Source organism: Carcharodon carcharias, chromosome 21 (genome assembly GCF_017639515.1).
Source record: "Carcharodon carcharias isolate sCarCar2 chromosome 21, sCarCar2.pri, whole genome shotgun sequence".
NCBI classification, from domain to species: Eukaryota; Metazoa; Chordata; class Chondrichthyes; order Lamniformes; family Lamnidae; genus Carcharodon; species Carcharodon carcharias.
Window position 1 is genome coordinate 15390354 of NC_054487.1, and position 18307 is coordinate 15408660.

An 18307-nucleotide genomic window follows, 5' to 3' on the forward strand; every position below is an offset into this window, starting at 1 on the left:
ATTTAAGTAGGAACTGCTTGCTACAACATTACAGGACATTGGTGAAGCCACACCAGGAGTACAGAGTACAGTTTGGGTCTCTTGTTTGAGGAGGGATATACTTGGATTGGACACAATTCAGAGAATTAAGGTTCACTAAGCTGATTCCTGGTGTGAAGAGGTTGTCTGATTGTCTTATGAAGAAAGGTTGGGCCTATACTCATTGGAGTTTAGAAGAATGAGAGGTGACCTTATTGAAACATATAAGCTTCTGAGGGGGCTTGACAGGATGGATGCTGAGAAGACATTTCCCTTTTTGTGGGAATCTAGAACTAGAAGGCACAGTTTCAAAGTAAGGGGTCTCCCATTTAAGATGGAGATGAGGAGAAATTTCTTCTCTGAGAGAGAATCTATGGAATTCACTACTCCAGGGAGCAGTAGGGTCACTGAATATATTCAAGGCCGAGTTAGACAGATTTTTAATCTACAAGGGAGTCAATGATTATGAGAAGCTGCTTTGGGTGCAGCCTTGTTTGATCACAAAAGAAAAATCACCACCGTTTGTTTATTTGATTGCTAATAAGCAGTTATGTGCCATAAAAGAAGCCTTATTTAAGAAAATAAGGTGAACAGAGCTACAAGTTTCATGAATTTTTAAAATATTTTTATTTATTATTCTGTCACTTGCACAATGCCAAGGTCAGAAGACAGTTCTGCTTCGTGCCGACTGACCATTTCTCTCAACAGTCATTCTGCCCATTGTGGTAATGAGTGAAATTTGTTGTTCAATGATTGGAAACAGCCCACCAGTCCTGCAGGCCTTCTGGCTGTCCTTCAATGGTGCGCCTAGCTGTCTGACTATCCTCCAATGGTACTCCAGGCTGTCTCTGACTAACTTTCAATGGTAGCTTTAGTTGTCTAACTATCCTCCAGTGGTACTCCTACCTGTCCAACTATCCTCCAATTGCACCCCTAGCTGTGCAATTATCCTCCAGTGATATTGCCAGCTTTCTAAGCATTATTTAATAAAGCTCCTAAATGTCACCATCTTCCAATGCTATTCCTAGCTGTTTGTCTTTTATCCAAAAGTGCTCCTAGCTTTCCAGCGATTCTCCAATGGTGTTCCTAGCTGTCTGATTCTCCTCCAATTGCGTTTCTGTCTCTGATTGTTCTCCAAAAGCTCTGTGACCTGTCCAACTATCCTCCTATGCTGCTTCTAGTTGGAGCACAACCTTTCAACTGTGATACAAAGGAGTCAACAGTTTCCCAGCAGTGCTCTGAGCAGTTCAGAATCCTCTATTAGTACTCTAGCAGCCTAGCTCTTCTCCAATAGCCCAGTGGTACTCCAAATTGTTCAACAGTTCTCCAATGAACTACCCTGAATAGTCCAGCAATTATTCAAAGGTACTCTTACCACTCTACTAGATTTCTCAATAGCTCTGCAATGAATTTCCAAACTATTTAACAGTACTTCAGAATCCCAATGGTGACGACACATTTGGCCAGTAACATTCCACAGAGTGTAACGATTGAAGCAGACCAAAAGTAAATTAAAAGGCCAAATAATTGCTTCCTATATAACCCTGCAGTCAGCTCATGGGAATGTCAGAGAGTCCACAAATGGTGGAATGACATTAACAGTCCAACAACTGAAGCATTCCAATAATGCTTCATACAATCCAAACAATCCTCCAAATTTATTCTCAGAGGTCCAAAGATCTGCCACACTCATGTTCCAGTGATTCTCAAGCCCTTCAATGGTGCTTCAAATGGTCCAACAGTCTTCCAGTGATTGTCTAGTCCAATACAACACTGTGCTCTGATCCAAGCAACCTGAGGCTTATTTAACCTAGTAATTAGTCTACAGTTCATCCATCATGCTCTCCTTGAGGATAGAAAGTGTTAAAGAAGGGTACTTTTTTATACCCAAAAGGTACAGTCAGATTATTTTGTGGGACACCAAGGAATGTTGATTTGTCTTTTTGTCTGTCAGTCAGTCATTGTACCAATTGGTTTCATAAATGTTTTTCCATTGTGGGGCGGGTCAGGGACTACATGATAAACTGTACATCAAGGAATAATCTGATGTACCTTGGCAGCTTCCATGGTACAGTGACTGACAAGGTTTTGATAAGGGCACATGGAAACTAAAACTTCAACTGCTTTTCAAAACATGATGGACTTCAACATAAAGGAGCTGTGATATTTCTAACAGTTGATGCACATATCAATAGTCTACAGCAGATTCGGCAGAACACTGGAAAAGAGACACTGAAACTGGGCAGAGATTCACCATAATTGGCCAGATAGGTTACTAAACTCACTTCCCTCCAACAGATCATATACAGTTTGCACTATTATGAATTCTCCCTGAATTTGGTGGACATCTTGAGGAAAATCATGAGATAGGTTTGGTTGAAGAAACCCATTTGACCATGTTCTCCGAAATATCAATCCTACCATCTTCCTATTGCTGCATCCCATTGTTTCTTGCACCAACCTAGTGTCTGACCCTCAATCGTCTTTACAAATAATCTAAACCAGTGGTTGATCTCCCTCTACCTCTGGACATCTTGTCCTAGATTTGCCCAGGACTCAATGAAATGAATCACTGCAAGTCTGTGGCGACGCAGTAGAAGGGGCAATCAACTGAATTTACCACCTTATCCAAACTCGAGGGGGTTACATCGTGCATTCCTGGCTCTTTATCCACTCTCAACTTGACTTGAACTTGAACATCAAGGATAGCTCGAAGTCTTTCATGATCTCATGACTCTTTGTGACCCCAGCCTCACCGCGTCTCAGGAAATTTTAAAATATTTTGGCGTTAACCGCAAAGTTTTAAATAAGCTCTAATGATCATGTTGAGCCCAGAAATCTTCCTCTTTTGACACATCAATACATGACAATTTAAGCGGTTACATATTTCATAAATTTGGTCAAAAGACACAAATTGGGAGCTTTCGGGATCAGGAATATGCGTCAACATCCCAGTCTCATTAATTTTGTTGATTCCAATTCACCCCTAGTGAACTCGTGTCGCGAATGACCCCAATCCGATAGTGATGCACAAGGGGATCCCGTTCTTCTGACTAAGACAAATTAGAGTTTAAACACCAAAGCATGATTCTTAGGTAGAATCTGCTTCATTTCCTTTCACAGAAGTTAACAATCTTCACGGCCATATTATTTTTATATTTGAATCCTCAAAACCAACCTAGGAACATAGGACTTACGAGCAGGAGTAGGCCATCAGCCTTTTGAGCCTGCTAATTGGGAGTAGCACAGTCTCTTATCCAATCCAAGCAACAATAGTCATTTGCTTGTGAAATTCAACCTCCAATGCATTGATTAAGAGTCAAAGCTTTGGTTCAAGGTTCCCTTCTGCCATTGGAAACACACACAATTAACTGCGCGCACCCCTGACCCTCGCCAGGGCACCTTCGCCCTAATCATTAACCCTGTTTCTCTCTCCACAGATGCTGTCAGGCCTGCTGAGCATTTCCAGCATTTCCTGTTTTTATTTCAGATTTCCAGCATCCGCAGTAGTTTGCTTTCATTTGACTAAGAAATTGGATATACAGACATTTCAGTTTTGGATGGAACAGGATTTTGGTTGCTCACTGCCTCCTATCACCCTGAGAGTGCTGACATTGCTTTTACCAGCAGAAGGTGGCAGGGCTGGGCTGGACCTTTGAACTTGCCTGAGGCAGCTGGGAAATCAGGATAGTGCAGGGACCCCTAACAATGGCAAAAGATGGTCAAAGAAAATCAACATTATAGTAGCTCATCGATGCTAGTTACCAGGTTACACCAACCCAGGAACAGCACTGCTGTTACTAATCATCTCCACTGTGCCCTCTTATTTTTGTTTCTTTTGCTTTCACTAGGCCGCAACAACGAAGTGTTAAGCTCTTGAAGGAGTGCACTCAAGAGTGAAGCCCCTCTGAATAATCAAGGAGCAAATTGTGGGGGCACCTGTTGCACTAAAGGCTGGACCATCCCACCCTCCCACCTGAAAGAGACTGTATGGCCATTAGTGACCTGCCTTAAGGGCGAGGCAGTAAGATGGGGTGGAATGGTAGAGAGGCCTTAAAAAGCAAACGATAGGAATATTGTAACAGCGCCTTGGAGGACTCAAAGTAAGCTCTTGTAAGTACAACTCTTCCACTCAAATCCTGACAGTTGGCAGGTACACACGTAAATTTTGGCTTCCATTTTTGCACGACTGGCTGTACACAGCACCCCCATTTCACTCCTCGCAGTGTTTTAAGTAAAGTCGGCCGAGGACAGTCCGGGGTCTCAGCTGTTGTTTTCGGCAGTCAGGTATTTGAGTGCTGCAAACCCGTAGCGACGTGACATGTCCTGCTGGAACTCCTCCTTCAGTGTCTTCAGACATATTCGATATTGCTTGTTGGAACGGAATTTGGTGATGTCGAAGCTGGGGGCGTGAGGCATGTGGATCATGTAAGCGTTGGGGAGGACGATAAACTCATATTCCTGCAACAACATAGAGAGAGATAGGTGGAGAACATCCTGTCAAATATGTATGCAAGTACAGATGACTGGAGGAATGAACATTTGGCATATTTGTGGTTTTACCAATTCTGAGACAGGAGGTGGAGGGTTTGAACCTTGCTTCAGATAGTCTCCCCTCATCAGACTAGAATAGAGTCTCCAAATGCCTGACTTCCAGGGGTAGTATTCCCACCTCTGAGTCGGGCAGTTGGCCTGGGGCCTACTCTAGACAGCCCCACTCCGAATACTGTGATGATGTCCAACTTGGGTGCAGGGAATCCCCTTTGATAAGGGGAACTAGGTTTATTCAGCCTTGGTTGCAGCCTCCCTCGCAGGAGAAGTCACTCTGAAGATTAAAAACAGTGAAGAAGGCAACAGAAAACCAGCTCAAGTGGGATACTTGGGTTAGGATCTGCCCTGGAGTACAACTCAAGAGATGGATGGACAGAAGCTACTGGGCCTTCGGGGATCAGAAATTCCTATTGTGCTGAATACTGTTAACAGCAATCAGCCACATCATAATCCAAGGTTACAGATTCAAAGCTCAGGAATCTTTTCCCCCTTTTGTTCCCCTCCTCTCCTGACTCTCACTGGGGTACACTTCCTCGACCATTCAACAAGTCTTTATGTGAAATCTCAGTGTTGGCAGGCTATTTGGTCACAGAATGTATGACAGTTGAGACAGATCCTGAGCTCACCTGATATGCTTGTACATTTACAGGAGTCAGTGGACAGTGTCCAGCAGTCGGAACTCTGCATACCTCATCTACTTCTTTAGTCCAAGGGCAATGAAGTCAAAATGGAAGACCCCCCCCCACCATTATGCTGCCACAGGCCAGGGATCGAGAGTGAGCTTATCAAGATTGCACGGCTCAGCACCACACAAAGTGATCTGTTCATCAAACAAACCATCACAAGAGCTTTACAGAGGGAACTGTTCAAGGAACAAAGTCTGTTCCTTAACAAAATTGTATATTTTGGAACTAAGAATGTAACTTAAAAGTTTTAATTTAAATCCTGCCTTTTAATGAGAACAAGATACTAGATGTTTATATAGCAGCGATGTAGGGCTGTCATTGGAACTTGACTAATCAGTGAATTTAATTACCCTTATGACGTGACTTCTTTAGGATCTCAGTCACATATAATGAAGGGAGGCAAGGTGATATTTTTTATCATAAGTCCACTGGACATTGTAAAAAACCGCACCAACAATACCATTATAATTACAGTTAGATATTAAAGGTCTCGGCACGAATTCGAACATGGGCAGGGAAGTTATCTCCGATGTCCTGGTCGATATGTATCGCTCGGCCAACATCAATAAAATAGCTTATTTGTTCATTATCTCACTGCTGTTTGTGAGAGCTTACTGTGCATAAATTGACTGCAGCATTTCCTACATTACAACAATGACTACACTCCCAAAAATAACTCAATTGGTTGTGAAGCACTGGGGGACTTTCTGAGATCATGAAAGGTGCTACAGAAATGCAGGTCTTTCTTTCACATATAACACGCACTGTCGAAGGTGCTATCTTTTGGATGGAACATTAAAACCAAGGCTGCGGCTGTCCTCTAAAGTGGGCATAGAAAATCCCATGGCACTATTTCGAAGAAGAGCAGGAGAGTTCTCACAGTGTCCTGGCCCATATTTATTTATCTCTCAGCCAATATCAGTAAAATAGATTATATGGTCATTATCTCACTGCTGCTGGTGGGAGCTTGCTGTGCATACACTGGTTTGCACGCTTCCTACAACAGTGACTACTCTTCAAAAGTATTTAATCGGCTGGAAGGCACATTGGAACTCCTGAGGTGGTAAAAGGCACTAGAGAAATGCAGGTCTTTCAGTTTTTTCTGCCTTTCTAAGTTTGGACTGTATCCAGAAAGCGCATTCTGGGGCAGAATGGCAAACACAAATTGGAGAATGAATTAACAAAGCTCTAGCAGAGTTGTATCCTCAGAAATCTCAGGCTCCAGTAGGGTGAGCCAAGCATCATACTGCTTTATTTGAAAAGAGGAACTTTCAGTGATGTTGAGCTATGGAACTTTAAGGTGAAATATCAGGTTAAAACTGGTGGTGACAGTTATGGGAGCAATTTGGAATGATGGATCAATGGAATCACACAAGAAGCATACTGCACATTAGAGTATATGAGCGAAAGAGTGATTTCCTCCATTCCATATATCTTTGAATGTAATAAATAAGACAGCATACAGTACTGCTTGAAACTACACAATTTGCCTAAAGGTGCTGAAGTGGGATGGATTACGGTACCTGTGCATCCAGCTCCATGACATGTGCTACTTTATTCCAGCCAAACCCGACGAACCTCCTGTCGTACTCCGGGCAGTCACGCCTTACTACAACGTAAGGCTCAAAGTCTGCCTCCCAATTGACGTGATAGGGGGTGGTGGCCGTCCGCCATTTGGCAAAGTTCGTTGGAGCGTGACCCTTGGTCCAAACATGATACCTGCAGAGCAAAGTTAGGCAGTGAATCCCAGGTGCTCACTATGCAAGTTTCAGTGCTCACAGCGATGTGTTCACGTGAATGGGATTTGCCCACTATACTTAATGGTTAGTATAACATGGTAGAGCCATTACAGTATTCAATTATATTCTCTTTGCCCTGTATTTCCATTTGATCTTGCAGCTTATTTAAATTGCAGTCACAAACTGTGACCCTCACACCACTTAGAGGAGATTAGCCGCGGGTTTAAGTACACATTAACAAGATATCACTTACTTACATTTCTTCGTGCATTTACTGAACCTTAATGAGGTCAAACAAGAGAGAATACACAGCTGTTTCATCCCAAAATAAACGTTAAAGCAAATAGTTAATGCTTTATGGCCAACATAAGCAATAGCCCATTTTTAACATAGGCATTTTAAGAGGGATGGACTGAGAAACTTCAATCAACAAACCATCCCATCAAACTCATGAAGCTGTCAGAGGTTAGGAAGAGGGTTTCTTTAGTATGTTACCTAGAACAAATTGGATTTGTGCTATTGTGGAACCCATTTATGATCTTGTTTCGGTCAACAGAGGAAAGTTTGCAAGTGGAGGTGTAGTCAATCCCTGAATTACCAGTTAGGCCTATTCATTTGGGACCATTTATCAACAACAACTCGTTTTCTGGTATGTCACAATGCAGTCTTCATTTTCAGAAAGGATAGTTTTGATAATTTGGATCACCATGGGCTATTTTTCTAACATCTATGCAGCATATCTGGCTGATGTCCATGCTGCATTTCCCATTCTTCCCATGGGTCATGATGTGTTACACTGGATTCTTCCCCCTTCCCTCATGAAGGTCCTGATTGTTGTTGGGTTATGGCTCCGCAGACATCTACTTCTCCTCTGGCGGATTTCAAAGTGTGAACACAGACAACTGCTGTGGGGCTATTTGACTGTTGAAGCATCATAGCCAGAACTGAATTGGTCCTCACCTGAAGTCCACACTTGACCACTTTCCAATAGGGGGTGGTCATTTAGCAGATAACAATTGCTGGCAACTCTAGTTGATGCTTACCCTCCCTACCCAGAGGTACTGAGGCCAAGTGCTGATGGCCTGGCTGAAATCAAGTGTAACAGATTTTATACAAAATGCATATTCACATTATATTGCATACATACAGTTATAAATGTGTTGCAGGTGTAAAAATCTAATCTCTTCAGTCATTACCTAAAAGTGAAGAGCGTTCCCATGTCTAACATGGACAATAACTCCGCTTTAGATTTTGGGAAGGACAGGCGATAGCGGAGAGTCTCAAACGCTGGCACAATTAGAGCTTTCTTTGTGTTAGCCATATCAAGCTGGACAACAGACTTCCTGCAAGAGAAGGACACACACACACAGACTTCAGAACTGCAAACACTTCTGATAACAGAATACAATCCAGGACACTGTGTAAGAGAAAGGGGAGAGGAGACAGATAGAAGGGGCATAGGCGAGAGAGGAAGGTAGAAGGGGGCCTCCGTCTATGCCTCTAGTGCATGCAGTACTAGTACATTCCTACAGATGGTGCTGCTGACCCACAGCAGAATGTGCCCATTATTGTGAAGATGGATAAGTGGATCTCATTATTCCAGGATTGTTTCCTGGGGGGAACTGTACGCTGTGCATATCAGGGAACAAGGGTGGGGAATTAAAATTAAAATTCCACAGCCGTTTCAAAAGGCTTTCCGGGTTTAAATTCTGAGAGAGCAACATCAAAGATCAAAAATCACAGGGTGCCACACGGGTAAAAGGGTAAGTGAGAAAAATCAGCACGTTGGGAAGAGAGGTGGGCAACAATGCCAAGTTGGGTCCTGAGAGAGGGAAAGAGTTCTACAATCAGGATACAGTCAGCACACAGCAAGCAAAGCTGATGGAATTTCTTTGGGCTGGATATGAACAGAGGCTAACATCAGATCCATGCAGCAACCTGTTCCCTCTACCCTGCAATTCCTCAATATGTCCTATGGAGATATACTATAGTTTTATTCTTTCATGGGATGTGGGTAAATTCGATGCCCATCTCTAATTGCCCTTGAACTGAATGGCTTGCTAGATCATTTCAGAGGGCAGTTAAGAGTCAACCATGTTGGTGAGGGTCTGGAGTCACATGTAGGTCAGACCAGGTAAGGTTGGCAGATGTTCACAACAATCAATGATAGTTGTCAGTGTCATGGTTACCATTACTGAGACTAGCTTTCAATTCCAGATTTTATTAATTGAATTTAAATTCCACAGCTGCTGTGGTGGGATTTGAACTCATGCCCCAGGGCCTCTGGATTGGCCTGGGCCTCTGGATTACTAGTCCAGTGACATTACCACTATGCCACTTTATCCCCTTAAGGTGTTGTGTCTCCCCCTAGAGTATGGTGCTCAACTCTGGTCTCCATGTTACCAAAAATACAGAGACACTGCAAAAGTGCAGAAGAAAGAAGAATGGAGAGATTCTACCTATCAGAAAAAGCTGAACAGGACATGGCTTGTTTCTCTACAAAAAGAGACTGAGAAGTAACCTGAAATAGGTCTTCAAAATAACCAAAATGTTTGATAGGGTAGACAGAGGGAAGGTGTTTCCACTATGGGGGACACCAGAACTAGGAATCAAAATATATGATAGTCACTAAAAAAGCCAAAGGGAATTCAAGAGAAACTTCTTTACCAGAGAGTGGCTAGAATGTGAAACTCTCCACCACTTAAATGCTGGTCACCTCAAGCACTGTAAGGAGAAGCTTTTTAGACACGGAAGGGAGAAAGGAATGGGAGGTTATTCTGATAGGGTAAGGTGAAGAGGGACAGGGGGAGACTTGTGTGGATTATAAACACTAGCATGGAGCAGATGGGCTGAATGGCCAGTTTCATTGCTATAAACTCCATACAATTACATTTCCACTGTTGCCACCATTCAGCCTATTCTTTGCGCTGTGTGGAGCAAATGTGAGCCTGCCTGGGCAGATACTGGACTTCATCCCATTCATTACCTGAGGTACTCATAGAGACCATACATAGGGAGGAAGTCAATGTCGGACAGGAACATGTAGGGTGAGTTGACGTGTTTCATCGCTATGTTCCGCAGCAGATTGACAGGATAGAACTGTCCTTCCTTGTAGACAATGTGGTAGCCAACATTGCTCCTGCTCATCAGAACCTCTGATCCCTGGGCATAGCGGAGGAACTGCTGGGCCTCAGCATCAGACAGGTAGAGCGCAAGGCTGATGGGCCCCTCCCAGTGCTTACAGATCGCCTCCAACATCTGCAGCCTGAGAAAAGAACAAAGTTAATCAACAGTGAGCAGTCACTAAATAAGAAACTTGTAAGGGATATATATCATGGGTAACACAAAAAGTTGTACACTAGAAGAGTTAGGATAGTCAAAGGTAATGGAGGCCCCCTTGAAAACAGGTGCAGGTCATATTGCTAATGACAATAAGGAACTTGATAAAATTATTATTTTATGTTAATCTTCACAGCAGAGAAGAGGATAATATTTCTAACATTCCTGAGAAACTAATACTGAATCAAGGATTGGAAGTCACTAAAATCAACATAAGCGAGGAAACAGTATTATAAAAATTGTGGCATTAAAGGCTGACAAATTCCCAGGGTCAGCTAGTTTCCATTCCAGGATTTTTATTTAAGTGTGTGAGAAATCTGCAGAAGATTTAGAAATAATCTCCTAGAAGCCCCTCGATTCAGGAATTGTCCTTTTAGATTGGAAAATTGCAATTATAATTCCATTAAGACAAGCGAGAGAGAGAAAAACAAGTAAGTGATGGACCTGTTACTCTAACACCTGTTGCGAGATGGTATTGGAACCTATAAATAATGTGGTCTCCTCTACACTGGGGAGACCAAACGCAGGTTGGGTGACCACTTTGTAGAACACCGCTGTTCAGTCTGCTGGTGTGATCCCAAACTTCCAGTTATTTGTCATTTTAATTGTTTACCTTACTCTCACACTGACCCCTCTGTCCCCAGCCTCCTGCACTGTTGTTAGTGAAGCTCAACATAAACTCGAGGAACAGCACCTCATCGTTTGATTAGGCACTTTGAAGCCTTCCGGACTTAACATTGAATTCAATAATTTTAGATAACCTCTGCCTCCATTTTTTTAGAATGCAACTGTTGTTATCGATGCTGCTATTCCCAGTTACTCCTCCTCTAGACCCATCTTTTGTTTCTTTACTTGTCCCCACTGCCATCTCCTTTTGCCTCGCACCATTATCCCTTTTGTCGTTTAATCTTTCCACAGATGCTGCCTAATACATAAGAAAATGTAAATTAGGAGTAGGCCTTTCGGCCCCTTGAGCCTGCTCTGTCATTCAATATGATAAGGCTGATCTGACTGTGGCAAAAATCTGTCTAACTCAGCCTTGAATACATTCAATGACTCAGCCTCCACTGCTCTCTGGAGTAGTGGATTTCAAAGATTAACAACCCTCTGAGAGAAGAAATTTCTCCTCATCTCCATCTTAAATGGGACACCCCTTATTTTTAAAATGTGTCCCCTAGTTTTAGATTCCCCCACAAGGGGAAAACATCCTCTCATCATCTACGCTGTCAAGCCCCCTCAGAATTTGGGTCTGATGAAGAGTCATACGGACTCGAAACATTAATTCTGTCTTTCTCTCCACAGATGCTGTCAGACCTGCTGAGTTTTTCCAGCAATTTTTGATTTTGTTTCAGATTTCCAGCATCCGCAGTATTTTGCTTTTATCCCCTCAGAATTTTATGTTTCAATAAGATCACCTCTCATTCTTCTAAACTCCAATGTAGTATAGACTGCAGCGGTTCAAGAAGGCAGCTCGCCACCACCTTCTCAAGGGCAATTAGGGATGGGCAATAAATGATGGCCTAGCCAGCGACGTCCACATCCCATGAAAATATATAAAAAATGAGTATAGTCTCAACCTGCTGAAACTTTCCTCATAAGACAAACCCTTCATCCCAGGAATCAACCCAGTGAACCTTCCCTGACCAGCTCAGTACTTCCAGCATTTTCTCTTTTTTATCATAACTAAATAATACTTCGTTCTCATCCAATTAGCTTTTGTGTTCTTAAACCTGTCTAATATTCTCCAAGTGGTGTGGGATCACAGTTTGTACTAAACACTGGTCAGATTAGGATTAGAAACTGGGAAAAAGGTCACCAAACAGAAGGAGCATTCTTGTTATATTCTTGTTGAGTACTGTAAAAGCACTTCCACATTATAATGATTATTGAGTTTGGCGGGTAAATCATATTCACACAAAGCTGCCCACTCTAAGTGGTGAGGACTGTATTCCTTTGTACTTGGTGAGCTTTTTCATAGTAGAACCCAATCTCACGATCCTATCAGCAGCTGAATAAGTTGGACAACCACATGAGAAACTACAGATGAGATGAGGCCTGTACCCAACAGATTCCAGTACGCAATGCATGGCAACAAATTAAGACTCATAGTTGAACAAACAGCCTGCACATTTTTGGTGCTTCAGAAAGTGAACCTGTGGAGCTGGATAAAGCGAACCAACATTGCAGGGCGATGGTGAGTGGGCTAATTGATTAGCTCTGTCTAAGAGGCTTCATAGAACAAATGGCTCCCTTCTATGCCATACCCATTCTATGAGTATCTGTTTTTCTCTCCATTTAAGCTTACTGTCTGCCCAAATAGCATGACACAATGGCCCAGTCTCTGGATCTTTGGAGACCAGATGTATGGCCCAAGATGTGAGATGGGACTCCATGGAACTCCTGATGTGCTGACCTCTGGGGGATTGCCCAGAAAGTCTAAACTTCTGATGGGCAATTCCCCACTACCCCAGACTCTGCGAATGTCTCCGACTCTGACAGCCGGAGATTTGGGGCATTTCCGACTTACTTACCTGGATAGTTACCCAGGAAATGTTAGACAGATTAAAACCTGGTCTAACTGCTGGGTAACTATATAATCGACCTCTGCAATCACTCACACTGAACACACCCCCCCGATTCCCCACTGGACTACCTGACCTTACTAATTCCTCCATCGATTAACCCCTTGATGCAACATGACTAACCCCCCCAACCCATTCACCAACCCTACTCACTCATCCATTACCCACCTCACCCACCTATCACCTCACCCACCACTGTTTCCATCTACCACCCTATCCACCTACCACCTCATCTACCAACTCACCCTACTCACACCCACTACCCACCTCACCCACCCTACCCATTTACTCATACATCCAGTCACCTATTCACGAACATTCACACTGGACCTGTTCTGTCTCTCCACATCCGCACCCCTACTCCTGACTCCAGAGCTGCAATGGAGCTCTTGCAGGGACACAGTGCTCCGCATTTTTGGTAAAGCTAGGCTTGGAAGACCAGCAAGAAATGTGGAGCAGTGTTGAGGCAGGGAAAGGTTCAAGTGGATCAGCAATCCAATGATGAATGCTGCTCCTCAGAAGATCTGGGCCACGCTGTCAGAGGTCACTGGATGTTGATCAAAAGTTTCCCACACTAACTTCACCTGAGGGACATGGAATTAAAAAGGACAAAGCTTTCTGACCTGTCCATTGATAGCTGAGCCACCAGTGTGACCTCTGTGTTTTCAGTGGAAGGCTCGAACTCATAGTGCAAGAAATAGAGATGGGTGCGATGGACAGTGAATCGCTCCCTTCGGAATTCGTAGCAGGGGTCATCCTCATCCAGTTCTAATAACTGCTTCTGAAGCTGAAAAACAGAAAAGTTGTGAAGACTAAGACAAACGCAAAGTAAGAGGAAGAGCATTTCACTTAGTGGGTCAATACCCACTAGACCAAGGGTGTCAAACTATTGGAAATATTGGGACTGATCCAGCCTCCTTGCCCTTGGTGAGGGCCACATTCAGAAGATATTATCTGGATCAGTTCCACTCACAGAAGGGTTGGTAATAACGAGGATAGATTTAAGGCAAATTGGTAAAAAAAAAAAATCAAGGGGGAAGATGAGGAGAATTTCTTTACACATGAAGTTGTTGAGATCTAGAACACACTGGCAGAAACACAATCAATAGTAACTTTCCTAAAGGAGCGAAATAGGTATGGAAAAGGAGGTATTTTCAGGGTTAAGGGAGAATAGCAGGGGAGGGGGACGAATTGAACAGTTCTTTCAAAGAGCCAGCTGGGCCGAATGGTCTCCTTCTGTGCTGCACCATTATGTGCTAATGTAGAAAAGTGATCTTGGTGTAACCTTCCCATGTAACTTCTCATGTTTCTCATCTCATTCGCTTCATAGTGTTTTCTAATATCGCATCTCAACAAATTAAAAAGCGTGGGCTTTCCATTCACGTCCACACAGAAATACAAAATGAATTTCATAACACGTTTGTGTGTGTGTGTGTGTGTGTGTGTGTGTTCTGGCATCTTCGCTAATTGATGCATTTCTGGACTACAGGCTGTTCAGTTTGAGCAGGGAGCAACATCGAAAACTGTTGAAATGGTTCAAAAACATTAATTTTTGCTTTGGAAAAGACTTGATTTTCTTTTGTAACAAAGGCACTGAAGCTGGTCGCAATTGTGCTTTTTTTCCCCCAAGTGAGTCAGTTGTTTGATTGAAGCAAAATAACAACTTTATTTTTAAATTAAACCATTGAACTGTTAGATTTTAGCATCTCCATCAGCAGAGTAAATGGTGCAAATAAAAGCTTAGCAGTGGATTTAGGCATGGACACATCTGCCTCACCAAGATATAAGGATTTGCCTCAAAAAAATACCAGCCACTATGAGTCCACTCCTCCCCCTCCACTCATATCTTTTAACTGACCCCCATTATTAGACCCTACACCACAGTCGTGCGGTCATAATTATTCTATGCCTCTAACAAAACAACATTTTTTCTTTTAAACTAAAGTAACATTTGCACCACATAATGACCATTTCCAACAGGAGAGAATCTAAACATCGCCCTTTGACATTCAATGGCATTACCATCACTGAATCCTCCACTATCAGCATCCTGGGGGTTACCATTGACCAGAAACAGAACTGGACTAACCATATAAATACTGTGGCTACAAGAGCAGGTCAGAGGCTGGGAATCTGCAGACAGTAACTCACTTGCCTGGTTCAGTGCAGCTCCAACAACACTCAAGAAGCTTGACATCATTCAGGACAAAGGATCCCACTTGATTGGCACCCCATCCACCACCTTAAACATTCATTCCCTCCAGTACCGATGCACAGTGGCAGCAGTGTATACCACCTACAAGATGCATTGCAGGAATTAACCAAGGCTCCTTAAACAGCATCTTCCAAACCTGTGACCTCTACCAATCAAAACCTGTCAAATCACCTCTTAGTCTTCTATATTCTTGGGAATAAAACCTTGTTTTAGTAATCTTTCCTGATTATTTAACCATTGAAGTCCAGGTAAATCTGGTAAATCTGTGCTTCACTCCCTTCTAGGCCAATATATCCTTCCTAAGGTGTGGTGCCCAGAACTGCTCACAGTAACTCCATGTGTGGTTTGACCCGGACTTTATATAGCTGAAGCATGTCTTTAACTTCCCTGCTTTCTTGTCCTCCACATATAAAGGCCAGCATTCCTTAAACCTTCTTGATTATTTTCTGCAGCTTTTCATGACATTTTAATGATCTCTGTACCTGGTCCCCCGAAGTCTCATTGGACCTCCACTGTTTCTACCGTTATACCATTTAGATAGTACCATGTTCTATCCTTTCTTTAGTCCAAAGTGGATGATATCACAGTTGACTATATTGAACTCCATTTGCCACAGTTTTGCCCATTCACTTTAATCTATTAATACTGATGTAATTTTGACCTTTCACCTTCACAGCTGACAATGCCGCTTATTTTTGCGGCATCGCTAAACTTTCTGTCTAATCATCTAGATCATTAATAAATATGATGAGTAGTTGAGGCCCCAAAACAGGTCTTTGCAGGATACCGCTACTTATATCCTGCCAATTAGTGTGCCTGCCCATTATCCCTGCTCACTGAATCCTGCCACTCAGCCAATTTCATAACCAAGGTCAATAATTTACCTTCAACTTCAGTTAACAGTCTCTTATGAGAAACTTGATCACAGACATTCCCCCATCACCTCTTCAGAAAATTCAGTCAGATTCGTCAGACTTTGATCCATCCTTTACAAATCCATGCTGACTTTGTTGATCATTTGGAAATGTCAAAGGCATTCAGTCACTCTATCTTTAATTATAGATGCCAGTAACTTCTGACAACAGATGCGAGGCTAACTTGTCTATAACTCTGTAGCTTCCCTCTCTTACCATCCTTAAGTAGTGGAGTGACATGCGCAGTTTCCAGAGAGAGGTTCCCAAATCAAGAGAACTTAGGAAGATTTTTAAAAATTCTTTAATGGGATGTGGTCATCGCTGGCAAGGCCAACATTTGTTGCCCCATCCCTAATTGCCCTTGACTGAGTGGACATTTCAGTGGAAATTGCTGTGGATCTGGAGTCACATGTAGGCCAGACCAGGTAAGGATGGCAGGTTTCCTTCCCGAAAGGTCATTAGCGACCAGATGCTTTCATTGAACGACCAGCTTTCAATTCCAGATTTACTAATTGATTTTAAATTCTACCAACCATCTCCCCAAAGCATTAACCTGGGTCTCTGATTAATAGCCCTGCAACATTACCATTGTGCCACCATCTCCCACTAAATTATGGTTAGAGCATCTTCCTTTAGGATTTTGGGATGGAAACCATCAGATGGGGGAGGTGATGGCATAGTGGTATTGTTGCTGGACTAGTAATCCAGAGACCCAGGGTAATGCCCTGGGTCCCAGGATTTGCATCCCGCCATAGGGGATGGTGGAATTTGAAATTAATAAAAAATCTGGAATTAAAAGTCTAATGCTGACCATGAAACCATTGTTGTTTGTTGTAAAGACCCATCTGCTTCACTAATGCCCTTTGGAGAAGGAAATCTGTCGTCCTTACCTGGTCGGGCCTACATGTGTCCCCAGACCCAAAGCAATGTGGATGACTCTTAACTGCCCTCTGAAATGGCCTAGCAAGCCACTTAATTGTATCAAACCACTACAAAGTCACAAGAAAGAACTGAAACTGGATGGACCGCCTGGCATTGACCCTGACACCGGAAAAGACAATGGCAAACTCAGCCCTGTTGACCATGCAAAGTCCTCCTTACTAACATCTGGGGGCTAGTGCTAAAATTGGAAGAGCTGTCTCACAAACTAATCAAGCAAAATCCTGATATAGTCATCCTCATGGAAACATATCTTACAGAAAATGTCCCAGACAATACCATCACCATCCATGGATATGTCCAATCCCACCGGCAGGACAGACCCAGAAGAGGTAGCAGCACAGTCATATACAATCAGGAGAGAGTTGCCCTCAACATCAACTCCATGAAGTCTCATGGCATCAGGTCAAACATGGACAAGGAAACCTCCTGCAGATTACCATGTACAGCCCTCCCTCAGCTGATGAATCTGTGCTCCACCATGTTGAACACCATTTGGAGGAAGCACTGAGAGTGGCAAGGGTGCAGAATGTACTCTGTGTGGGGGACCTCAATATGTATCACCAAGAGTGACCACTACTGACCGAGTTGGCCGAATCCTAAAGGAGATAGCTGGTAAACTAGGTCTGCGGTGAGGGAACCAACAAGAGGGAAAAACATATTTGACCTCATCCTCACCAACCTGGCTGCCGCAGATACATCGGTCCATGACAGTATCGGTAGGAGTGACCACCACAGAGTCATTGTGGAGACCAAGTCCCACCTTCACATTGAGGATACCCTCCATTGTGTTGTGTGGCACTACCACTGTGCTAAATATTGATCAGATCTAGGAACTTACTGGGCATCTATGAGGCGCTATGGGCCATCAGCCAGCAGAATTGTGCTCGAACACAATCTGTAACCTCATGGCCCGGCACATCCCCGACTCTACCATCACCATCAAGCCAGGTGATCAACCCTCGTTCAGTGAAGAGTGCAGGAGGGCGTGCCAGGAGCAGCACCAGCCATACCTAAAAATTAGGTGTCAACTTGGTGAAACTATGATACAAGACTACTTGCGTGCCAAACAGCATAAGCAGCAAGTGATTGACAGAACTAAGCAATCCCACAACCAATGGATCAGATCTAAGCTTTGCAGTCCTGCCACATCAAGTCGTGAATGGTGGTGGACAATTAAACAACTCACTGGAGGAGGAAGCTCCACAAATATCCCCATCCTCATTGGGATAGCCCAGCACACCAGTGCAAAAGATAAGGCTGAAGCATTTGCTACAACATTCAGCCAGAAATGCAAAGTGGATAATCCATCTTGGCATCCTCC

General features: G+C 43.3%; 1 protein-coding gene across 2 annotated transcripts in view; it reads right to left on the minus strand.

Annotated features, from left to right (window-relative positions):
* Window positions 1-626: 626 nt before the first annotated feature.
* The window catches only part of large1 (LARGE xylosyl- and glucuronyltransferase 1), a 473246-nt gene continuing 455565 nt past the window's right edge, over window positions 627-18307 (minus strand). For both annotated transcript variants that reach the window (XM_041215935.1, XM_041215936.1), the window contains exons 11-15: window positions 13539-13702; window positions 9981-10259; window positions 8191-8337; window positions 6779-6974; window positions 627-4479 (exon numbers count right to left, since the gene is read on the minus strand). In XM_041215935.1, coding sequence (XP_041071869.1) covers window positions 4282-4479; window positions 6779-6974; window positions 8191-8337; window positions 9981-10259; window positions 13539-13702 — 984 coding nt within the window. In that variant the 3' untranslated portion in view covers window positions 627-4281. The remainder of the gene's footprint in view (window positions 4480-6778; window positions 6975-8190; window positions 8338-9980; window positions 10260-13538; window positions 13703-18307) is intronic.